Source organism: Oryzias latipes, chromosome 12, assembly GCF_002234675.1.
Source record: "Oryzias latipes chromosome 12, ASM223467v1".
In the NCBI taxonomy this organism is placed as follows: Eukaryota; Metazoa; Chordata; class Actinopteri; order Beloniformes; family Adrianichthyidae; genus Oryzias; species Oryzias latipes.
In genome coordinates, this window is record NC_019870.2 from 29,601,471 (window position 1) to 29,621,479 (window position 20,009).

At 41.4% G+C, this 20,009-nt stretch overlaps 1 protein-coding gene across 1 annotated transcript in view; it reads right to left on the reverse strand.

The window, feature by feature from the left end:
• The window catches only part of dcc (DCC netrin 1 receptor), a 280,927-nt gene that overhangs the window by 99,846 nt on the left and 161,072 nt on the right, over window positions 1-20,009 (reverse strand). The window contains exons 8-11 of the mRNA XM_011482137.3: window positions 8,929-9,088; window positions 5,022-5,176; window positions 2,585-2,733; window positions 2,340-2,478 (exon numbers count right to left, since the gene is read on the reverse strand). Coding sequence (XP_011480439.1) covers window positions 2,340-2,478; window positions 2,585-2,733; window positions 5,022-5,176; window positions 8,929-9,088 — 603 coding nt within the window. The remainder of the gene's footprint in view (window positions 1-2,339; window positions 2,479-2,584; window positions 2,734-5,021; window positions 5,177-8,928; window positions 9,089-20,009) is intronic.

Sequence of the window (20,009 nt, forward strand, 5' to 3'; positions counted from 1 at the left end):
TCGCTCGGAACATGATTGTAACATTTGCACACATGTTCTCTGCAAACAGTAAAGACGTGTCATGTCGTCTCAAACACATCTATAGCTGTTCCCAATGATGTGTGACAGCTTAGACCCATTCTGAAGGAGCTGCTGTGCAAACTATTGAACATAGTTAACATTTTAGGAGCATGAGTTCGCGGTTCTGCGTTCCACACTGACAAACTGTTTTAACTTATCGCGATGTAGACTCTAACAAACAGTTGTGCAGTTGCCACATCTGCAGACACATAGAAGAAAAGCATGAAAAAGGTTAAGTGTCTTCTGAAGAGGGCATGATACTTGACATTTAGCAGACAGAAAGGAGAGAAGACTCGTTCTATCAAACATGTTCATCTAACGGAGGTCTAGATTTAAGTGGAGGAAGCTGTTTTCTGTTCCCCGTCAGGCTGTGTGGAAAAGATGAAGGTTTCTTTATCAGGAATGACTCAGCTACATTCAACCATGACTTTAAAGATTTCATTCATTCCCACTAGAGGGAGATGCAATCAACGAAAAGGAGAACTGCATACAAACACAAGATTAAGATCGTTTAGGAGCACAAGATTCCCCGACAGTAAAGGTGTCCTTTACTTTAATTTCTATTTCCTTTCAACTTTTGCATAGAAATAATGTAGATGGACAGATGTTCAAAGTACAGCATTAGCTGTAGGCAGGCTAATTTTGCATTGCCATTATGGGATTTCCCTAATATGAATACACTTTTTGATCACAATGGTCTGATATTCTATCAAATGACATAACAAGCAACCCTTTGGTAGCTTTAGTTTGTGCACATATGTGTGTGTTTGTCTCAATATTATGATGCGGATGTGTTGACTTCTGGTGAGTCTGGGGGGTTTGGGCTCCATGCGGAGCTGAGGACAGTGGTTAGTTAGGGTTGCTTTGTGTCGGTGGAAGTTGCTGAGTAAAGGGGTCAGAAAGAACGAGAGAGCGGCTCTGCTCAGACTCCATTAATGTGTCAGTCTGAGAGGCTAAAATGAAGCCTCTCCCGGGTTAATTAAAGACCCCCCCGTTTCCTAATGAAACTCCTGACACATCCGTGAGCAGAGCTAAAGAGTGTCCTTCTGTTACTCGCTGCTCCACGTTCTCTGTCTCAAACACACAAACGTGCACGCTGAGAGGGAGAACCTGGTCTAGCAACTCTTTAGGCAGCAGGCTGTATTTTGATTTGTTGCTCTTTATTATTTTAGCATTTTTCATTCTAAGAAGACATTGCTGATAATAGAGTTATCATTGTTTTCCCATAGTTGGATTGTAGTAACACATTTTAAATCTCACCTATTTTGAAGCTAATGCAGGAACAATGTGGCCGATGGCTGATCTGTAATGAAAATGGCCTAATTGAAGGTTGTGTCACATAACCGCTACGTACATTTTGTACATTTTCCACGTATGAAATGTCGTTCTTTGGTGTTACATGGGTCATTTACATAATTCATACGTGTTTCTTGTGTTCTTCATTCATCGATGTGCTCAGATGTCCATCGATGGTTTCGGCCGACAGGTCTTTAAAATTTAACATATATCCACGTACGGCCAATTATCATCCGTGAAATATGCGCTAAATGTACGTAGTGGCTGTGTGATGCTGTCCTAGCGGTTAAAGTTTGTTTGATGAAACGTCTGACTGGAACAGTGGTGGAGTGATTTCCAGATGACCAGTGAGAGTCTAAATAGTAACCACCAATGAAACAAGGTGTTCACCTTTAAACTACACCCCCGGGGATAATCTACTTCAGTAATGTTGAAATACCATTACAATGGTGAGATTGTGTATTTGAAAATAAATTCACTTTTTTATAGTTTAGAATTATTCTGACCATATAAAAGCCATGCACAGACCTTTAGTGCTGGAAAGAATCAGACATCATGAAAGTACACATACAGTTTTTATCTGCAGACTGCAGATAAAAGTGTGTATTCCAGTTTTTCAACTCAAAAGAATTCACACCAAACTACACAAACTCTTGCATATATATATATATATATATATATATATACATATATATATATATATATATATATGTATATATATATATATATATATATATATATATATATATATATATATATATATATATATATATATATATATATATATATATATATATATATATATATCGATGCTGATATAACATCGATGCTGAATGTTTCAACATGGCCAGACTAAAAGCCCAACAGGCTGCCTGTTCGTTCAAATGTCTAACTACAGTAAAGCCAAGGGGATTGACATCACACGATGAACTGGAATCTGGGGTCATAATTAAGCCATCAGTTGGAGTTAAGGAGGAGCTCACCATCTGAGTGGGTGGTGACACCGATGGCCTCGGAGGCGACTCCTGGTCCGTAGCGATTGATTGCCAAAACACGAACGGTATATTCCGTGAACCTGTTGAGTCCATCCATCTTGTAGGTGAGCCCACCCACCTCCACGCTCTAAACACAGCAGATCAACAGTGATTCCACGTCATTACAGTAGAGGCATGACTGTGCACAAAGATTTATGATAACCCCCACATGCCTTCATGACTAATTTGCTGACCTGTTCTTTGCCAGATGGGCTCTCCGTCCAAAGCAGTCTATAGCCTAGAATGGGGCCGTTGGGATGGCTGGGGGGCTCCCAGTTCACCTGTATGGATGTTGGAGAAAGGGCCAAAGCTCGAAGAGACTCCACCCTGCTGGGGACCTCAACTGTAGAAAGACACACACTTGTTAATCTCACAAACACTCATGAAGCACAACAACCTATTATTGCTGTTATTTGAGCAACATTCCATTATTTATGTAATCATTGTGATCTTTTCTCATGGAAGACTTTTATAAAGGAATTGTTTTTTCTGAGTATTTCTTTATTCACATAATGAATCAGGAACAGACAAAAATGTTTTTTTTAAAAAAGCTCAGAGTTATGATGTAGAAACATTAATGGGTGGGGCCACAGTCTCCCAGCTCCGCCCCTTTCTGATCATCCACCTGCAGACCAACAGATCCATGAACGTCTTTGTTTTCCTGCTCTGAGCTGGAATCTGGATCAGAACCGGACCGATGGATGGATCTGATGTTGCTGCTGTTTTTGTTGCATAATGTTAGGTTGGGGGTATGAGGGGCTGTAAGCTACCAGGAGAGAGTGTAAATAAATAAGTAATAGGATATCAGCGGGGAATTACTTCCGCGCCACAATTTAGCGATGACTCTCTAATAAACTCCTGCCGCTCTGCAGAAACTATGTCCAAGAAGACGATGCAGGTTTTTAGATCTGGGCTAAAAACGACATCGTCATCATTACAAAACCACTGGGAACGCTTTGGAAATAGATCAGTAGATGATTGGAGAGGGATTTTTAACCCGGAAAATAATTCCTCAATAGACTTCTTTGGGTTAGCATTGTAAGTTGGTACTTGCCCATCAGAACCCAGACCCGTTTTTTCTTAAAAATAAAATGATGTGTATTTTACCACAAATCCAATGGACCACAGAATCCATTTCTGATATTTTTCTGTGACACTGATGATGGGACAATGTTCATAATGTTGTTCAGCGTTTCCAAAGGAGAACTTCAGCATCTTCAACATAATTGTTTTTATTTTTTGCAGTGCAAAGTCAAACACAGTGCAACCGTCTGAAACTGAGGGTTCAGGTTGTTGCTTTTTGCTTGACCTTCACATGCAAAACAAAAACAGGTCTCATTTCACCTGAGATTCTGTTAAACTTAGTCTCAATGGATCAGGGTCACAAAATTCCCAGATTGGTTCCAGCTTAGTTAAACTGACTTTAGGTGGACTGAGATTCTACTTCCTATTTCTGAAGATCTCTGACCAAATAAAACCATTTTCAGCAGACAAAAGTCCCAGCATTTCAACGATAAATCATTTTTAGGAACTTGGAGCATCTTTTTCTGCAGGTTTTCATGCTTCTCACCAACCATGAGCTTCATGCTACAGAGGAGCTTCCATAGTTCTGTAACCACACTTTCCCTACGTTTCTACAAGTGACTGGTAACAGTGGCAGAGACAGGAGATAATACTTTGGGCATAAACGTCCAGGTAAACCTGGCACAGGTAGCACTACACTCCTGTTTGAGATCAGTTTTATCCGCATGTCTGAATGAGTGGTTCTCATCCTGATGAGTAGCATTAATGACTGACTTAGTTTTTTTCCATTCCAATAAAAAAATAAAAAATATCTGTTTATACTGTGTATGTGTTTATATATATATAATTATTTTTATTTTATTTTTTATTTTTTGGACTGCAGCTTAATAAAGTCACAAACCAAAATGTTTTTTAAATGATGAAACTGGCTAATGCATAAATGAAAAAAGTAATTAATGGAAAACAATAATAATCCCAGGCAACCAGTGATTGTTTTGCTGCTAAACATAATCAGGAAAACATTCTAGTTAGTTTCATGCAAATGTAATCTTAATGAAAGCGAGCTGAACCCGACGACTCAGCCTCGTCAGCGATAGATTGAAAATTAATGAACCATCAGGTTTCTAGATGAGCTGAGTTTTAGTCTGACTCTCTGAGTTCTAGTGGAACTGCCTCAGTCATGCTGGTCCTGGCATCTCCTTTGTCTGCTTCTTAAAAACAGAAAATGTCAAACTTTGTTTCATCTACTGTAAACTGAGTCAATAATGTTTTTGCAGAATTTTCTTAGCATTTTGATCGTTTAACCAGTCGGTGAAGCCAAACCACACCATGTTCTGAACATGAACAAACCTCCATGTGTGGAAAAAAAACATGTTTTATGATCAACAGGAACCTTTTTCCATGATGGCCTCTGACCTGAACTGTGTTTCTGTGACTTTTCTTTTCACCCAATCATCACCTCAGACACATAAGAGTTTGAAAAGTCATGGAAGAGTTGTTCTTAGTTCAAAGAAAAGGATCAGGAGACTTGGTACAGTGTTTTCTCAGAAGGAGAGGGATCTTAAGTGTGTAGTGCTGGATCTTGTGTTGGTTGTGGGTGAGTCTCACGGTCTGGTTTGGTGGTGATCTTTAGGGCTGCTGAGCTTTCTCCAGGCCCGATGTCGTTGTAGGCAACAACCCTGAAGGTGTAGCTCTCCTCAGGTTTCAGGTTGGAGACTGTCAGCTCCAAGGACTCTGGTTCAGATACGTTCACAGAGCGCTCTCTGCAACAACAAAGACCAACATGAGTGAGTCAGCTGTGAAAAAGTTACATTTCAAAGCAAGGCTTTAAATCCCCTCTAATTCATAAAGGCTCTTTGTGTTCCTGCAGCGCAGATAGTTGGAGCTGTAATCAGCTGTAATCTGTGTAATCCTTCTGAGCCTGAAGCTAATCCACAGATCAGAGCACCTCTTCAACCTCACAGTTCATAACTAATCACCAGATCACAGATGACACAAGCCCAGCTGCAAACATTACCATGTTTCCACTGCAGCATCCACGGCACATAACAGGGTTTCAGTGGAGGAGGAGATAGAAATGTGAACCATGTCGTTTTCAGGTCATTAAAAAGATGGAAGCTGTTCATTCAAAGAGAAAAGACAAAAAAACTGACAACGTCAACAAACCCGTGTTCTTAAAAAGGGAAGCACAAACTTACATTTTATGATTATTCAAATTAACACATTAGAAAACAAAAGGTTATCAGCTCTACAGCAAATCACTACTGGAATTTGGAAAAAATCAAAAGGAAAACTGTGACAGTGGAAACACAACTTCCAAGATTTTATGAGATACAAAATTGTTCTCGCTTCAATCTTCTGGGGTTTAAACTCCTAACAGATCGCATTTTTATTTGGAATATTAAAATGTAACCATTTCTTTCTGATGTAAAATCATGGGTTTCCATTCAGATAGATTGGAAAAGGAGAAGCAGCTCATAAATGAAAAACAGCAGCCAGAGTGTTGGAAACAGATCATCTGTTCATCTCAAAGCCTAACTTTTCTTCAACGGTATTCTTACATGTAAATGAATGTTTTTGTCACTCCTGGTTTGATTCTTTGAATATGCAGGAAGCTTTAAATGAACTCAGATTTCACTGATGATAGTCCATCAAAATACACTTGAAATTTCACCACTGACAGGAACTGCTTTTATAGATTTTGAAATGAGTTTCCTGGTTTTTAAAACACTACCCAATGAATGTTCTAAATGTTCGTCTCTCCTGTCGTTTTTTGAGGCCAGCACTGTGCCTACAGTTCTCATACGGCTGCTTCTTGAAGCCAAACATGTTGATTTGGACTGGCAGTGACACTTTGCTCTGAGGGAACATTGGACCCAAACCCTAAAAAGAGTGTGGCCCTCAGCACATCCTCCTCTGGTGGGGTCAAAAGCCTCTGATGAAGGATGACTTTGACACTCACTTTATCTCTAGTTTACAGCCACATTTTTTCCCTACACTTTCAGTTGTAAAGACGGATTTATGCACTGCAATTCCACCATTAAGTCCCTCTCTAGTGTCAAAGTCTTCTACTGAAATTCTCAGCCCCCCAGGGAGGAAAGAGTTCCTCCTCTGTTTTCTAGCCAGAAACCCAGGGTTTCTAAATGGAAGAAACACAGATTTCCCCTTCAACCCCTATTATATTATTTTAAGATATAAATGACACAGATATTACAGCTGAAAAACCTCTGATGTTTGGTACACTGGTGAATGCTAAGATCAGGTTACTTTTGGGACATTACAAATGAGCTTGTTATATTTTAGGGCAGATATTATTTGGCCTTCATGGTTGATTCTTATAATCTCTCCAGCTTTTTTGGCCTGGAGAAGGCTAACAGCAATAAATATGACTGTCCATGACCACAGGAAAAGAAAAAAGGAGATGGATTTTATCGTCTGTGCTTGTGCTGATAAATCTGTTTATTCTTCATTTAAACTTGAATGTGAAGCAACAGGTTCAGTCAAAGTCCTGCGCTGATCAGAACCGTCTTACTAAAAGCACCTCTGAAGCTACGGCACCATTCAGCACAGTTTGACTGCTTTTGGAGGGCCTGCAGAGAATCACCAAACTTCTGCGGCAACGTGCCAAAAAAAACAGAGGAAGCCTGAGAGGAAGAGCAGTTATTGATAATATGACTCACTCCTTTGTTATTCTGCCACTGGAACATAAAGGTGTGTGGTTTTGAGGAAAATGATCAGACCAGAAGAAGGATTTTTAATTAAAACTGTTTTAGTGTTTGATGCATCATACAGTCTAAATATCTTCTTATGCTTTTTGACAAAAATATTTGTTTTTTAATATTTTCCTTTTGTGTATTTACATGTTAAAGAAGAGTCGGATGGATTTATGGATGGATGGACGGATGGATGGATGATGGATTTATGGATGGAAGGATGGACGGATGGATGATGGATTTATGGATGGATGGATTTAAGTTTAAAATAGGTTTATGTTTAGGCAGTTTTCCCTCTTTTTCTTTCAGCGGCTCCCTTTAGGATTCATCTTCATCCCTCCACTCTACATCCCCCTCACTCACACCAATCACCTTCATGAACCTCCTCTTTGGTCTTCCTGCTGTCTCTTTTAACTCTGATAGACAAATCCTGGATGAAACTATGGTTTATGACAAATTAAAGGCAACGCCTTGATTTGCAGTTACTGAGTTCCATCATATAGACATTCCATCAGTTTAGCACATAACGGTTTGAAATCACTGCTGCATCTACAGGTGTGACAGTTTTTTTAAAGACATTGAATATTTTGCCAAAACGTAGGAGTACACTTAACATACAGCTGTGAAAATTACCCCAAGCTGATGCATTTATTGACTCAATGACCAAATTAAAAAAGGTTTTCATGTCCTTAAACCCTTTCCTAAATTTCCATTGTTTCTCTGTTTTACTGTCTGAATATGTTCTCGACATGATTAAAACACAGAGAACAAACGTCAGCTCCGCCCCTTTATTTCATCTTCAATTGTCCTTTTCACTGTTTCCCTTAGTGAGACTCTTTTCTTATTTTCTGAAAGTTACCAGCGCTGCCAAAAGCAATCTCTGTATTTTTCTTTAAGCCATTAGAACTGACAAAAGCTCTGCCTCTGCTCTTCCTCTAAATCATTAAAACTGACAGAATCTCCTTCTTTTATCGTTTTAAGACAGAACTTCATCGGCTCTTTTTCCAGGGAGCCGGAGCCCGAAATCTCTGCAGACCCGTGTTGTCCCCGAGGTAACAAAGCTTGAAAGCCTGTGGAGATGCCACTTTAGGCGGTCAGCGTCTAACGCTGGCAGAGCATTTGCCTTTTTATCCGCTGTTCTCAGAGCTGCTATGTGAAGCAGAACTTTAATGAAGAGGCTGCTGCTGTGTTTGACATCATGTTTGTGTGCAGCTTTACACAACTCTACACAACTTTTATAGTGAACTGTTAAAAGGGGAGTTTGAATGCAAGTTTGCCCCACTAAACAGGATTTTAGGTCACCACATGCAGGCATTTCACTTTTTCAGCACCCTGAGCAGTTTTCTTAAGTTAGAAGAAATCAGTTTTCTCATCAGTATCTCAGTAATTTGCCAGATTTATGTTAAATTCTACATGAACCAGATGAGAACAACCTGTTTTTTTTCCCTGCGTAGGACTTGCATATGTGTTAATAATGTAAAAGACAGAAGACGGTTGCATGTCACGCTAATGCAGATCTACATCACAGGTGTTTCATCATGAACTCATGGACGACTTCACACCAGAACAGTAAACCTCAACACAAGATCAACCTCAGCATCTGTTCCAGCTTCACAATCCATTTGCATTTTGTGAACTTCAGCTTTTTCTTCTTCTTTTTTTATTTGCAAATCTTTGATGTTTGGGGAAAAAGATTTTGCTAACACTTTTCCAAAGGGAATTTTCCTTCAGCTCACTTAAACAGGCTTTCAGATGTAAACACAGCTGCAGGAGGCAAAACAGGCTTTAGATGATGGTTTTACCTCTCAACTCCGTCCTGGGAATAATAAATGCCATAGGTCTGGACCCCTCCCCCGGTCTCCTCTGGTGGTCTCCAGCTCAGTCGGACAAATCGGCTGGACACTAGGACAGGGACCAGGTCACGGGGGGCAGAGGGAAGGGCAACGCCCGGGCTTGGGGACACTGGTGGGGGATCAGAGGAGGAGGAATAAGTCAAAGGGGTGCCAGAAGGAGAGGACGGAAGAGGAGTTGTGAGGGCAGATATACTCTGGCTGGGAGGGGGCTCTGTTAGATTCCAGGAGAGAGGGAGGGAAAGGGAGAGGGGGGGGTAAAGGAAAGATGTGGTTGGAGGGAGATGACAGGCAAGAACGCGGGACAAAGCAAAGGAAAAGAGCAAGCGACAGATGAGATGAGCAGATAGGAAACAGAAGAATGAAAGAGAAAAGAAAGGAGAAAAAGGAAGTGATAAAGATCACAGACAAGCAGAAAAAGCAGTAGAACAACAGAGAAGTTCAACGACAAAACACATCTGAACAAAAGCAGCTCATCAACCTATGACTTTCATTTCATAAAGAAGATATAGAACGAAAGCCTAAAAGTTACAAACAAACCATGAAAAGATTCAGGAGACAAAACCAACAACCAGCAGTTGAGCTGTGAATATTCTAAAATTAGTAAATTAATGTTCAGTTTACAGCTGTACATTTTCACACTGAGTGAGAATGCAGCATGTTCAGTGTGTAAGGGATGATGCCCGACAAGGTGTCCATTATTAGAAATGAATGGACGATGCCAAAGCCTGAACCGTCTGACGCCAAGAGGAGGTCGGCTGCTTCCACCAAATCTGTTCATTTCTGATAATGGACACCTCGAAGGGTCACTAACAAAAACAAAACATGTCACATCAATTATTAGTACTTTAACCTTGTTATTGTTTAGGTTCAACCATTTTTTCACAACTATTTGATACACTGTGCGATGTGTTGTCATGGTAACGGGTGCAGAGCCTCTAGCAGAGGGAAGTGGTACGTATGCTGAACGTCATGAAACGTTCTACAACAGATCAGTTCGGAGGGAAGGTTCACCTCTTAGCGCTTTTTTTTACCCCAAAGGTTTGTTTCAGAGAAACAAAGTCCAGAGTCTAAGGTGGTGTCACCTCCTTGTGTCTCTTCTCCTCTTTCTTATTGTCTCTTCTGCTGCATCTCAGTCTTCAAAATGATCAAATTCACCAAACAGGTCAAAGGAAACTTTAACGGCTGGTGTTGTGATAAACTGTTGAATCACGTCTGTCCACCTATGTTACAAGTTTCTGTTGTTGGGTAACCAAATGGAATTAAGGCCAATGCAATCATTTACATTTGGGCTGTGTGACCAGAACTTCTGTTTTAGGAGTGCATTGTGGATTATCATTTTATAATCCACTCCCTGCAGCCAATCAGAATGGAGTATCCACACAGAGCATGGTATAAAACTAATATCTGGGACACCTTCAGAAAGTTAGCGGCATTTTAAGTTATACTGCAGGAAGTTCTGATCATAGTCAAACAAGTACGGGTCGTTCTTCTGGTTAAATCTCCTCCTGGCCCACTCCCACCCAGGAGGAGGAGACCCAAGAGAAGTGGGGGTCCCCAGAGAGTGTTACAAACAGGGCCCAACCAGGCCAACTTGCTGTTGGAGTTTCAAAGAGGCCCAGCGCTCGAGAGCAAGGACCAGAACCCCCACCTCAGGGACACAGACGCCCCCAGGCTAAGATGTGATGTGAGCCCCGGCTCTTGGTCTTGCCAGGGAGCTCAGGAAAAGCACCACCAAAGCTTTATGATTCCACTTAGTGTAGTCTGACCACATGACCTCTAAATCCTCCTCTCTGTCCAGGGGGGTTCTTGGCTTTTCTCTCTGCACTTCTTGTCACCGAATGCTTGGATCAGGTGTGAGTCAGGTGTGAGTGAGCTAATCAGCAGCGAGCGGTGTAGCGAGAGCTGCAAAAGCAGCTGGGAGATCTCTAGGACTAGGTTTGGGCAGTCTTGAACACAACCTATGGAGTACTCTTAAAGGTAAAGTATGGAGCAATACTTTAACAAGGTATCCACGATTTGGTCACAAGTAATAGAAATGTCACAACTTAGAAGCAAAGGTAATGAAGGAAACAAACAAAAATCGAGTTATGAAAAAACAAAGCCAGCGCAACTCTGAACATGGTAAAAATAAACACATACATTCAAATACTAAAGAGCACACAGAATAAAAAGAGTGACTTAAAAAATAAGAAACAAATGTGAAGAAAAGCATTTTGAAATTTTTATGTTTTTTGAAGGAGCAACATAACATCAGAAAAGAATTAAAGAAAATGTTCGGCAGACAGAAACCAAGCAGTGCTAACACACACCCTCTCTTGTCTGTGAGAAGAGATTTCAAAGTGCGTCTGGTGGATTCATTCCTGCTCGTTGACCCAGCCGATAAATCCAGGCCGACTCAGAGCACTAGAGCTTCATTCTCAACTGGGAATAGATGGCTTCAGCCAAATAATAGAGTCCAATACGACTGAGGAAGAGCTGGAAAACAATCTAAATAAGTGCTGAAAATTACACTGCAGTCTTCCAGAGAAACCCTTCCTCCCACCTAAACACATACACACCACATGGATAGAGAGATAGAGATAGAGAGAGAGAGAGAGAGAGAGAGAGAGAGAGAGACAGTCAGACAGACAGATAGAGAGAACCTGCTCTCTGAGCACCCGCCCCTCCCAATCCAGGAAAAAGACCGGGTCCTTGCATTGTGATGTCACATAGTGAGGAACAGCCCCTTCCAGGAAGAGTCTGCACTTTGTCACCCACTTTGTTGAGTCTGGAATACAGTTGGTTTCAGAGAGGAGTCGAGAAAACCATCTTTGTAAAAATAAAAAAATCCTTCCTTAAATAGAGGTGGCTGGACTGAGACTCGACCTTTCATCCATTTACAATCCTGTTTTGGAAATTACTGCACAAGCATACTGTACTCATGACAATAGGCATCGTTATCCAGAGGTGTAACCCAAGACAGGTGATGAAACTCAGTGACACGGGGGTCAAGGACTCGGCCATTAGGGGACGGTTGGCCATGTAAGGACGGAAACTCCAGTGATGAGGAGATCTATCTATCTCTGGCTCAACACCAGTTGGATAGAAAGCCGCTCGGATGAGAGGTGAACATTTTCAAACCCGAAATTTTGTCCAGTTGAATTTTTCTGAACAACTTGCAATGTATTATCACACATATGGAGATAGTTTACTCTGAAAGGCTTATGAAAGCACGACATAACCAAGATATAACCATGACTTTATTCTTCCTCCATCAAAAGATGCTGGGGTGGAAATTAGCAGACTTCTTTGTGTCTTATTTTAACCCCCGTCGCCTTGTGATCCAACCTCCATGAGTAGAACATGGAGTCATCATCGAACATAGTGTTCCTCCACATGTTCAGCGTCAGTGCATATGTTGCTGACACCAGAATGAACTGGCCAGACGGGGAGGGTCAGACATGGCAGGCCTTCTGGCAGTGGCCTGAGACTACAGATTTGGAACACAATCTGTTTTGAATCTTGAGAGCAGAGAGCTGTCAGCCACATTGTCTCACAAACCTTCACTGCAAATCTGAGGATAATAATGAATGGAGGAAACTATCTTTTGGGGGTGTCGTCTTCAATGCAGCTTTTCTCTGTCATTCCCTGTCATAGGGTACTTGACCTTAGGTTTAGAGAAAGAATCAGGCCTCCCTCCAAATGTCTAAAGGTAGAATTTTGCATGGATTCCATCAAGATCAGCAATTCAGCAGCAACACAAGCTGTTTGGACGATTTGGCAGCGGAGTCGCCATGTGTGTGAATGGGTTAACCTCTTGCTATCCGAGTTCATTTTTTTGCTTTCAAGTTGATGCCAAGATAATTACAGTTTGATGCATATTTGCATTAGTAGGTGCTGAAGGGTGAATGGGACTGTGACTGTAAAGTCCTTTGGGCCTTCTAGAAGGTAGTAAAGCCCTACACAAGTATGTACCAAATTCAGTTGTACCACTTCTTTTTTGCAGCTTTGGAATTAGAAAACAGTATTTATTAAAAACGAAAACTGCATTTTAGGGTTTGAAAAAAATGAGCAAAATCTGCAGTCACCCCGCCCCATAAAAACTGTTCAATGCCATGATTTTTATCCTCCTCCCATTCAGCGAGGGGCCAAGCTCAATTGGTCAGACTTGTAATAAAACACCTAAAACCCCAAACTGTTTTGGTGTCTGGAGCGCACAATCTAGGTCAGCGTGTTGTCACTGTGGTGTCTAAAGGTGGTTCCGTCTCACGGAGAACTTAATGTGGTGGTAACCCCACCAGCAGGTTTAACATTTCATGTTTTTCAGGTCATTACAGACATAAATAACTATACTGTAATCAGCAGTTTAAGGACGAACATTTGAATGGAAAATGTCTCAGTGACACCAATAAACTAGTTTTCAACCACAGTCTGACTTCACGAAAACAACTGTCCTCTGCTTCACGTCGACCCTTAATTTCTGATAATGGACACTTGTCAGGCATTATCCCTTACATTCCCTGAATCTAAGAGAGGAAATATTTATTTCACACTGCAGTTTTGATTCCAAAGGGAGGTGTTTCTTCTAATCCAGCTCTGGTTAATCCAACTGAAAAGCAGAATTCTTGCCGTAGCCTGAAGCTGCCATCTAGACCTGCTGAGAGGTGTGAAACTGCTGCCTGCGTTTAACGCTAAACTCTTATTTCTATCTGCTGCTGCCGACAAATTCAAGCTACCTTTGCCCACACAGCAAAAGCCAAAATGCATCAACAGATATTTAATGTCTTTAATGCAACTGAAATGCAAGAGAAGTCAAGTTTGTGCTTGAAATCTCTCCTTTTAACTTTGCCACTAAATATCATCTGTAGCCCTCGTTTTTCCTCCCATTTCCATCTCCAGCTTTAGGAAAATGTCTGCTCCAGCTTCCTCCCTTCAGCTTTATTCCGCCTCACATTTACACCGTCTCCCTCCTGCCTTTCCTTTCTTTCCGCACTCAATTTCAGGGCTCATTTCAGCCAGCTGTCGGTTAAAACGCTCGCCATCCCCCACCCTGACACGCAAACCTTCATCCTCCAGTTGGAAATTCCTCTCAAAAACATATCTTTCCTGTAAATCTCCATGGATAAGGTTGAGGGAGTACAGTATCCACTATCTAAATCGCATACACATGTGTCCTTGTGTGTGAGTATGTGGCTGAGAGTCCAAACTGAAAACAGGAAAGCACAATCACAACAAAACAGGGCCATTTTCTGGTATTTTAATCTGTAATTAAAGCCACTGCTTGTATTGTGTTTTCCACCTTCCACACCAACCAGAACGCTTTCCGAGCCCCCGCCGTCCCCGTCTTAAAAAGTCTCAGTCATCCTGACATTCTTCCTTTGAGGCGACCTAAAAGGTTGATCCAGACGATGTTTCGCTGCTCACCTGAGTGTCTGCTTCTGTGCTCAGAAAACACAAAATAGACTCTTCCAACCGAATTGGATCACTTTCATTCTCTAGTTTTTATTCAAATAAAAATTAAAGAGTTTTTTAACTGTTTCCATCCAGATTATTCCAGTCTTTGGGTTGTGGTAGTAATCTTTACATTCCAGGGGGGGATTTCTTCAAAGACCCACTCCAGGTGACGTTGGGTTGCCCAATGGGCAGATCCCCCTAATCTGCTGGTGTCCTGCGCAGGGGGGTCTAGGTGTGGGGGTCACTGGCCACTCCCCCTCATTTATATTTTCATTCCATCATCGCCACAGTAGAACACAAACACTCACCTGAGCACAGGTACCAGCTGATCTTTGCACAAGCGCATGCATGACGGAATGACATGCTTAACATGTACGTATATGTGTAGCGTGTGAGTTGTAGTTGTGTTGTGTAGGTGTTGACACCTTTATGTGTGAAGATTTGTTTGTAATATCTGAGTCTGTCTGTGGACAAGCCCCGCCCCTTTGGACTCACATCTACACCTGACAGAAATGATGACAACCCTCCAACAACGTGTCGCTTCGTGATTCTACCCCTCCGACTTCTTTAACTCTTTCTTCTGAACCCTGACTTCCCTCTCTGACTTCCCACTCTGTCCATCTCTCTTTTCTCTTTTTCCATTCGGTCCAACAAGAAATGTATACAAACATAATAACATAATTAAAGCTTTGCTTCAGATACAAAAGGGGTTTATACAAATACACACCTCATGTGTCTGAAGATTCATAAACCCCTATTGTAACAGTGAAATCTGTTCAACTATTTCTGATGAACTCCTGCCGCTCTGCAGAAACTATGTCCCAGAAAACGGCACAGGTTTTTGACTTTTTCCTAAAAAACTGCATCATCAATATTTTTAAAAGACGCTTTGACAATACATCAAAAGATGTGCAGTATGGAGTGAGACTTTAATAAGATCTGCCCATCAGTTTTACAGTTAACAAAATTTAAAATATTCCACAAACCAAACCTAAGAAATCAATGTGGCAGCTGCTCAGCCTCAAAACAACCTGGCTGGAGTCTTTATCTCCCATATTATCTGCATTAGTCTAACACACGTATAGCACTGTTTCTTTTAAGAAGACATATTTCACAACAAAAGCTTTCATGAATGAGAACAGCTGGCAGTGACGGTGGGTACCTTCTGCAAAGAAATACATTCAGAACTCCCATCAAACAGTCTGTTCAAAGAAATTAACTAAAAACACATTTCATGTTGCTTTGACAAATAATCTTAGTCTAACTAGCTCCACAGTTTGAACTAGCGATTTTTCTAAATATGTTATTGGTCATTTTCAATGATGATGAGGCTACATAAACATGAGCTAAAGGCTGCTGTGCAATGACATTTACACAATGCTTAAGCTACACGTGTTTGCCGGTGCAGGCATGTGCAATTTCTCGTAAAAGCTTTCCACTACAATGCAGTAATGGCAGGTGTTAGTATGTCATGAAATGCGGTGTCATCGTGTCTAGAGCCCTGCTATTTTCTGTGAAAGCAGGAAACACAGCCACATTCGCTGAACTTTGAGGCTGTCCAGCATTCGGAAAACACACAGGCCCGCACTAAGGTGACCTCAGAGAAAACTGCTCCCAGCAACATAATCAGTTCCAACTACCGGCATCTCTGAGTCATAATCTACTCTCTGCAGCGTCCCGCAGCAAAAAGTTCTTCCAACCTTCACATGCACAGAAAAGCTTTTCTCTTTTCTAAAACGCAGTTGTTCACCAAAGCTAAAGCGAAAGAAACAAAAAGGGTAAATCCTAAGAAAACATGAAACTGTGACTAAAGCACAGACTCCACATTTAAGTAAGTCTTCCAGAGCTAAAGTATATTAGCTAATGAACAGTTTTTCTTTGATCCGCGGGCAATGCTGCTTTTTCCTGAAGTGCACAGAGGAACATTGAGCCGCCTCTGATCAGAAAAAATGCTGTTAAACCCTTAGTTTTGCTTCAACTACATTAAGAGCCAACATTCATTTAGGCTTGAAGGCATCTGGAGTCAGATGATTATCCATCCATCCATCCATCCATCCATCCATCCATCCATTTTCAAAACCCGCCTTATTCCAGGTCAGAATCCCAGGGATTGTGGGCGACGGCACGGTCCATTCGGGACAGTCCTCCAATGACTTTACACCAGAAATATGAGGCTCATTGATAGGATTTTTGTTGTTTTTTAGAATCTCCCTTACGTTCCAAATGTCCAGTCAAACCAGACTAAGAGCAGCACCAAAACCTCAGATGTCTCTGCAGACTCTGGAGATCTTTGACAAGTGTTACACGGTTTTAGTTTAAAAAGCCAATGTTTCCAGAAATGTCGCCAATGGTCTGCCTTATATACAGAGGTCATTCATTATTGGTTTGGACGAACACGTTCATGTTCTTCCAGTCATTCTAGACAAAATGAGTCTCTCAGTATTTGCCCTGGACTGCATGAGGGACTGAACACAGGCCAGAGCTGCCAAAAAGCATTCTAATAGTCTGTGAAATTACAAAGAAACGTCCACAGCTCATTGAGGAAAAACAAGGTGTCGTTTTTAGAATTCAGGAATTAGGACGTTCAAACACAGTTTACCGTCATTTTCAGTCACCCTGTACAAGCAATTCCAACAGCCATCCATGGATTTTTCTGCTTTTTATTTTAACTCAAACTTTATTTATTTGTATAGTGCCTTTCATATCAGTTGACAACACAAAGTGCTTTACATAAAAGCCAATAAAATACCCATAGAACATAAAAATTAATTAAAGCAGAAAACACAGGACAATCACACAAAATTGGCACCCCTCCCTCACCAGATTCCTCCCTCCACCCACCAAGTTATCCCAATATAATCCTGAACAGAAACGAGGAACTGCAGCTTCACCCTTGGTTATCTTATGGGGTCCAGATGACCCGATCCTTCCATTGACGTGTTCTCCCTACCATGACAAAGGTGGATAAAGGTGGAAAGATTTCATGTAATCCATGGACACCAGTGAAGATCACAAATCATTGAAGAAAAAAGGCTGTCTAGTGGGTCTAGATGACCCAACTCCCAATGTTAAAGTGCCTAGAATAGCAAAGGGTTACAGAAACAGTCTGGCTCGGTTCTGCTGTGAGGAAACGATATCATGGGGATCCATTTATTCCTAGGACCAGCCCGATCACGGGGGTCACTGCCACAGCGCCCACCCAACACAGCAGCTCAGGGCCCAGTCCATGGCTATTAGACCACAGAGCAGGACCCCAGCCGGCCCAATGACAACGAGCACCGCAGCAACAGCACCCCCTGCAGGCGGAGCCGGTAGTGCCCCAGAACAATGGATCACAGAGGAAACACTGGAGTATATAAATAATAATAAAATTAAAATAAAAGATATAACAATAATTGTAATAAAAAATAAAATAAGTAAATAACTTTTTAAAAAGACATTAAAAATTATTAAAACATAACCTTATATAACATGAGTGTAATAATAGTCTAAAACAGGTAGTAAATTAATAATAATAATAATAATAATAATAATAATAATAATAATAATAATAATAATAGTCCTTATATAAGTAAAAATTTTATTAAGTAGGGACTAGATAAATCAATAGATAGATGAAAAAATAATTAAGCTATTACAAATGTCATGTAAAAACACTGAGACGTGGGCCGAACCTACAATCCTATGATCAGAGGTCAATTGCTCTGCACCACGCCCCCCCCAGAAATAAAGCTTTACCTACTCTACGAGCCCCCCTCACAGATCACACACACACACAAGAGTTTCTGAAGTAACAGGACACACTTTCTATTTACTTGAAGGAGTTGAAACGCATTTAGAGTCTTTTGTGATTCCTGGAGTTGCTTCTCGGCGAGCAGCCGCATTCACTCGATAACTACTGTAAATGTCCAGACACACAATGTGATTTTGCTTGTACACACCCGTTTCCCCTGGCCTGCCCTTCCTGAGTGATGATGAAGGGGCAGATGCGAAGGTGTTTCATCACAAAAAGAATCGATGTTGGAAGTGACAACACACACCGATATAGAAGCACACACACACAAACCCACACAGAGCATGGTGACACATTTAAATCTAGGTGGTGAGGTACAAACCTCCAACCAGATCAATAGTTGTGCAAGCACCCACCCACCACACACTCACTCACACACACACAGTCTATAGATGATTTTTCCATTTATGCTGCTCAATAGAAGCAGAAACATCAGCACTGCCAGAGGAGAAAAGATGAATGTGCGCTTTCCCTCCATCTCTGCCTTTCTTCTTTTCAGATGATTTTATGCAGAAAGAAAGGCCTAAAATGTGTTTTTCAACACAAAAACACTGACCTGATGAAGGAAACCCCAAGCAGGCCTTTCTGGGTAAAAGATGCCAACAAATGAACTAAGCCAGGAGAAGCATGAAAAACATGAATACCTTTTTATGAGCAGAAACTGTTTACTCCAATATCGACACCATGAGCTGTGATTTCCCTGTTTTCAGTTTCACGTTTGCACAGATGTTTCTTGTGTTGATCAGCAGCAAGTGGGCTTCTTTTTTCCAGCTTTCCAGCTTTGTTGCAGTTTCACTCAGGATTCACGACCCTCTAGGGTTTTCCGTTCCTTTTGAATCGTCATTTTCCCGGCTGGAACAAGACGTGCTGGCCACAATTCTTAGATTGGACCTTTAAAATGATAGCTTTACCATTATGCCCTTTTTGCAACCCAAAAGTCCAAACCCATCAGCCACAGCACAGCATTGCAGGGCATCGCATGAGCTGCGGTAAACAGGACTCTTTAAAGTCCGTGTGATCGCCCCGGATAGTCCGCTCGGGACGCAGCACTGAAGGCTGCAACTTCAAAAGTGAATTCTATTCAGCCGCTCTGCAAAGACTAAACAGTAAATAGGCTGCCACTGATATGTTAGAGATTTAGCAAACGTGTGTCAGTGTTAGCTTTGGTCCTTCAGACATGTACCAAACTTTTAAAAGTTATGTAGACCCAATGCAAGGCAGCTACAAACTGCAACTTTTCCACACAGAGGCAATTAAATCCCTGTGACGTCAAAAGCAAAGCATCAAAATGTAGAAACACTGAAAATAAATCAAGAATAAATAAATTAAGTGAAGAAAGAGTGCTGGTGATGCAGCAGATCAAACAAAACCACCGAAAATTGCAAATGTTTATCCACTATAATCCATATAATAGTCAGTAATCTGAATGTTTCCTGTAGTGTTTAAGTCCCATTAGTTGTCACGCACCTAAATGTCGTTCTCTGCTCCCTGGTGGAGCCGCGCTCAGGAGCCATGTGGTGGTTTAACCCCCCCGATCCTACCCCTTAATGCCGGGTGTCAGGCAGGGGGGCACTGGGTCCCATTTTTAGAGTCTTTTGTGGGACTCTGCCGTGGATTTGAACTAACAACCTTCCAGTCTCAGGGCAGACACTCTACTACAAGGCCGCTGAGCTGTTCCGTGTGTTTTGCAGTGTTAGCAACATTTTCAATCAACATGAAAAGAAAAAGCGTCTCTGCTGCTGAAAAGCCTGAAACAGTTCAATGTGTGATCATCGTCCTATAAAGAGATCTGTGGCTGATTCAG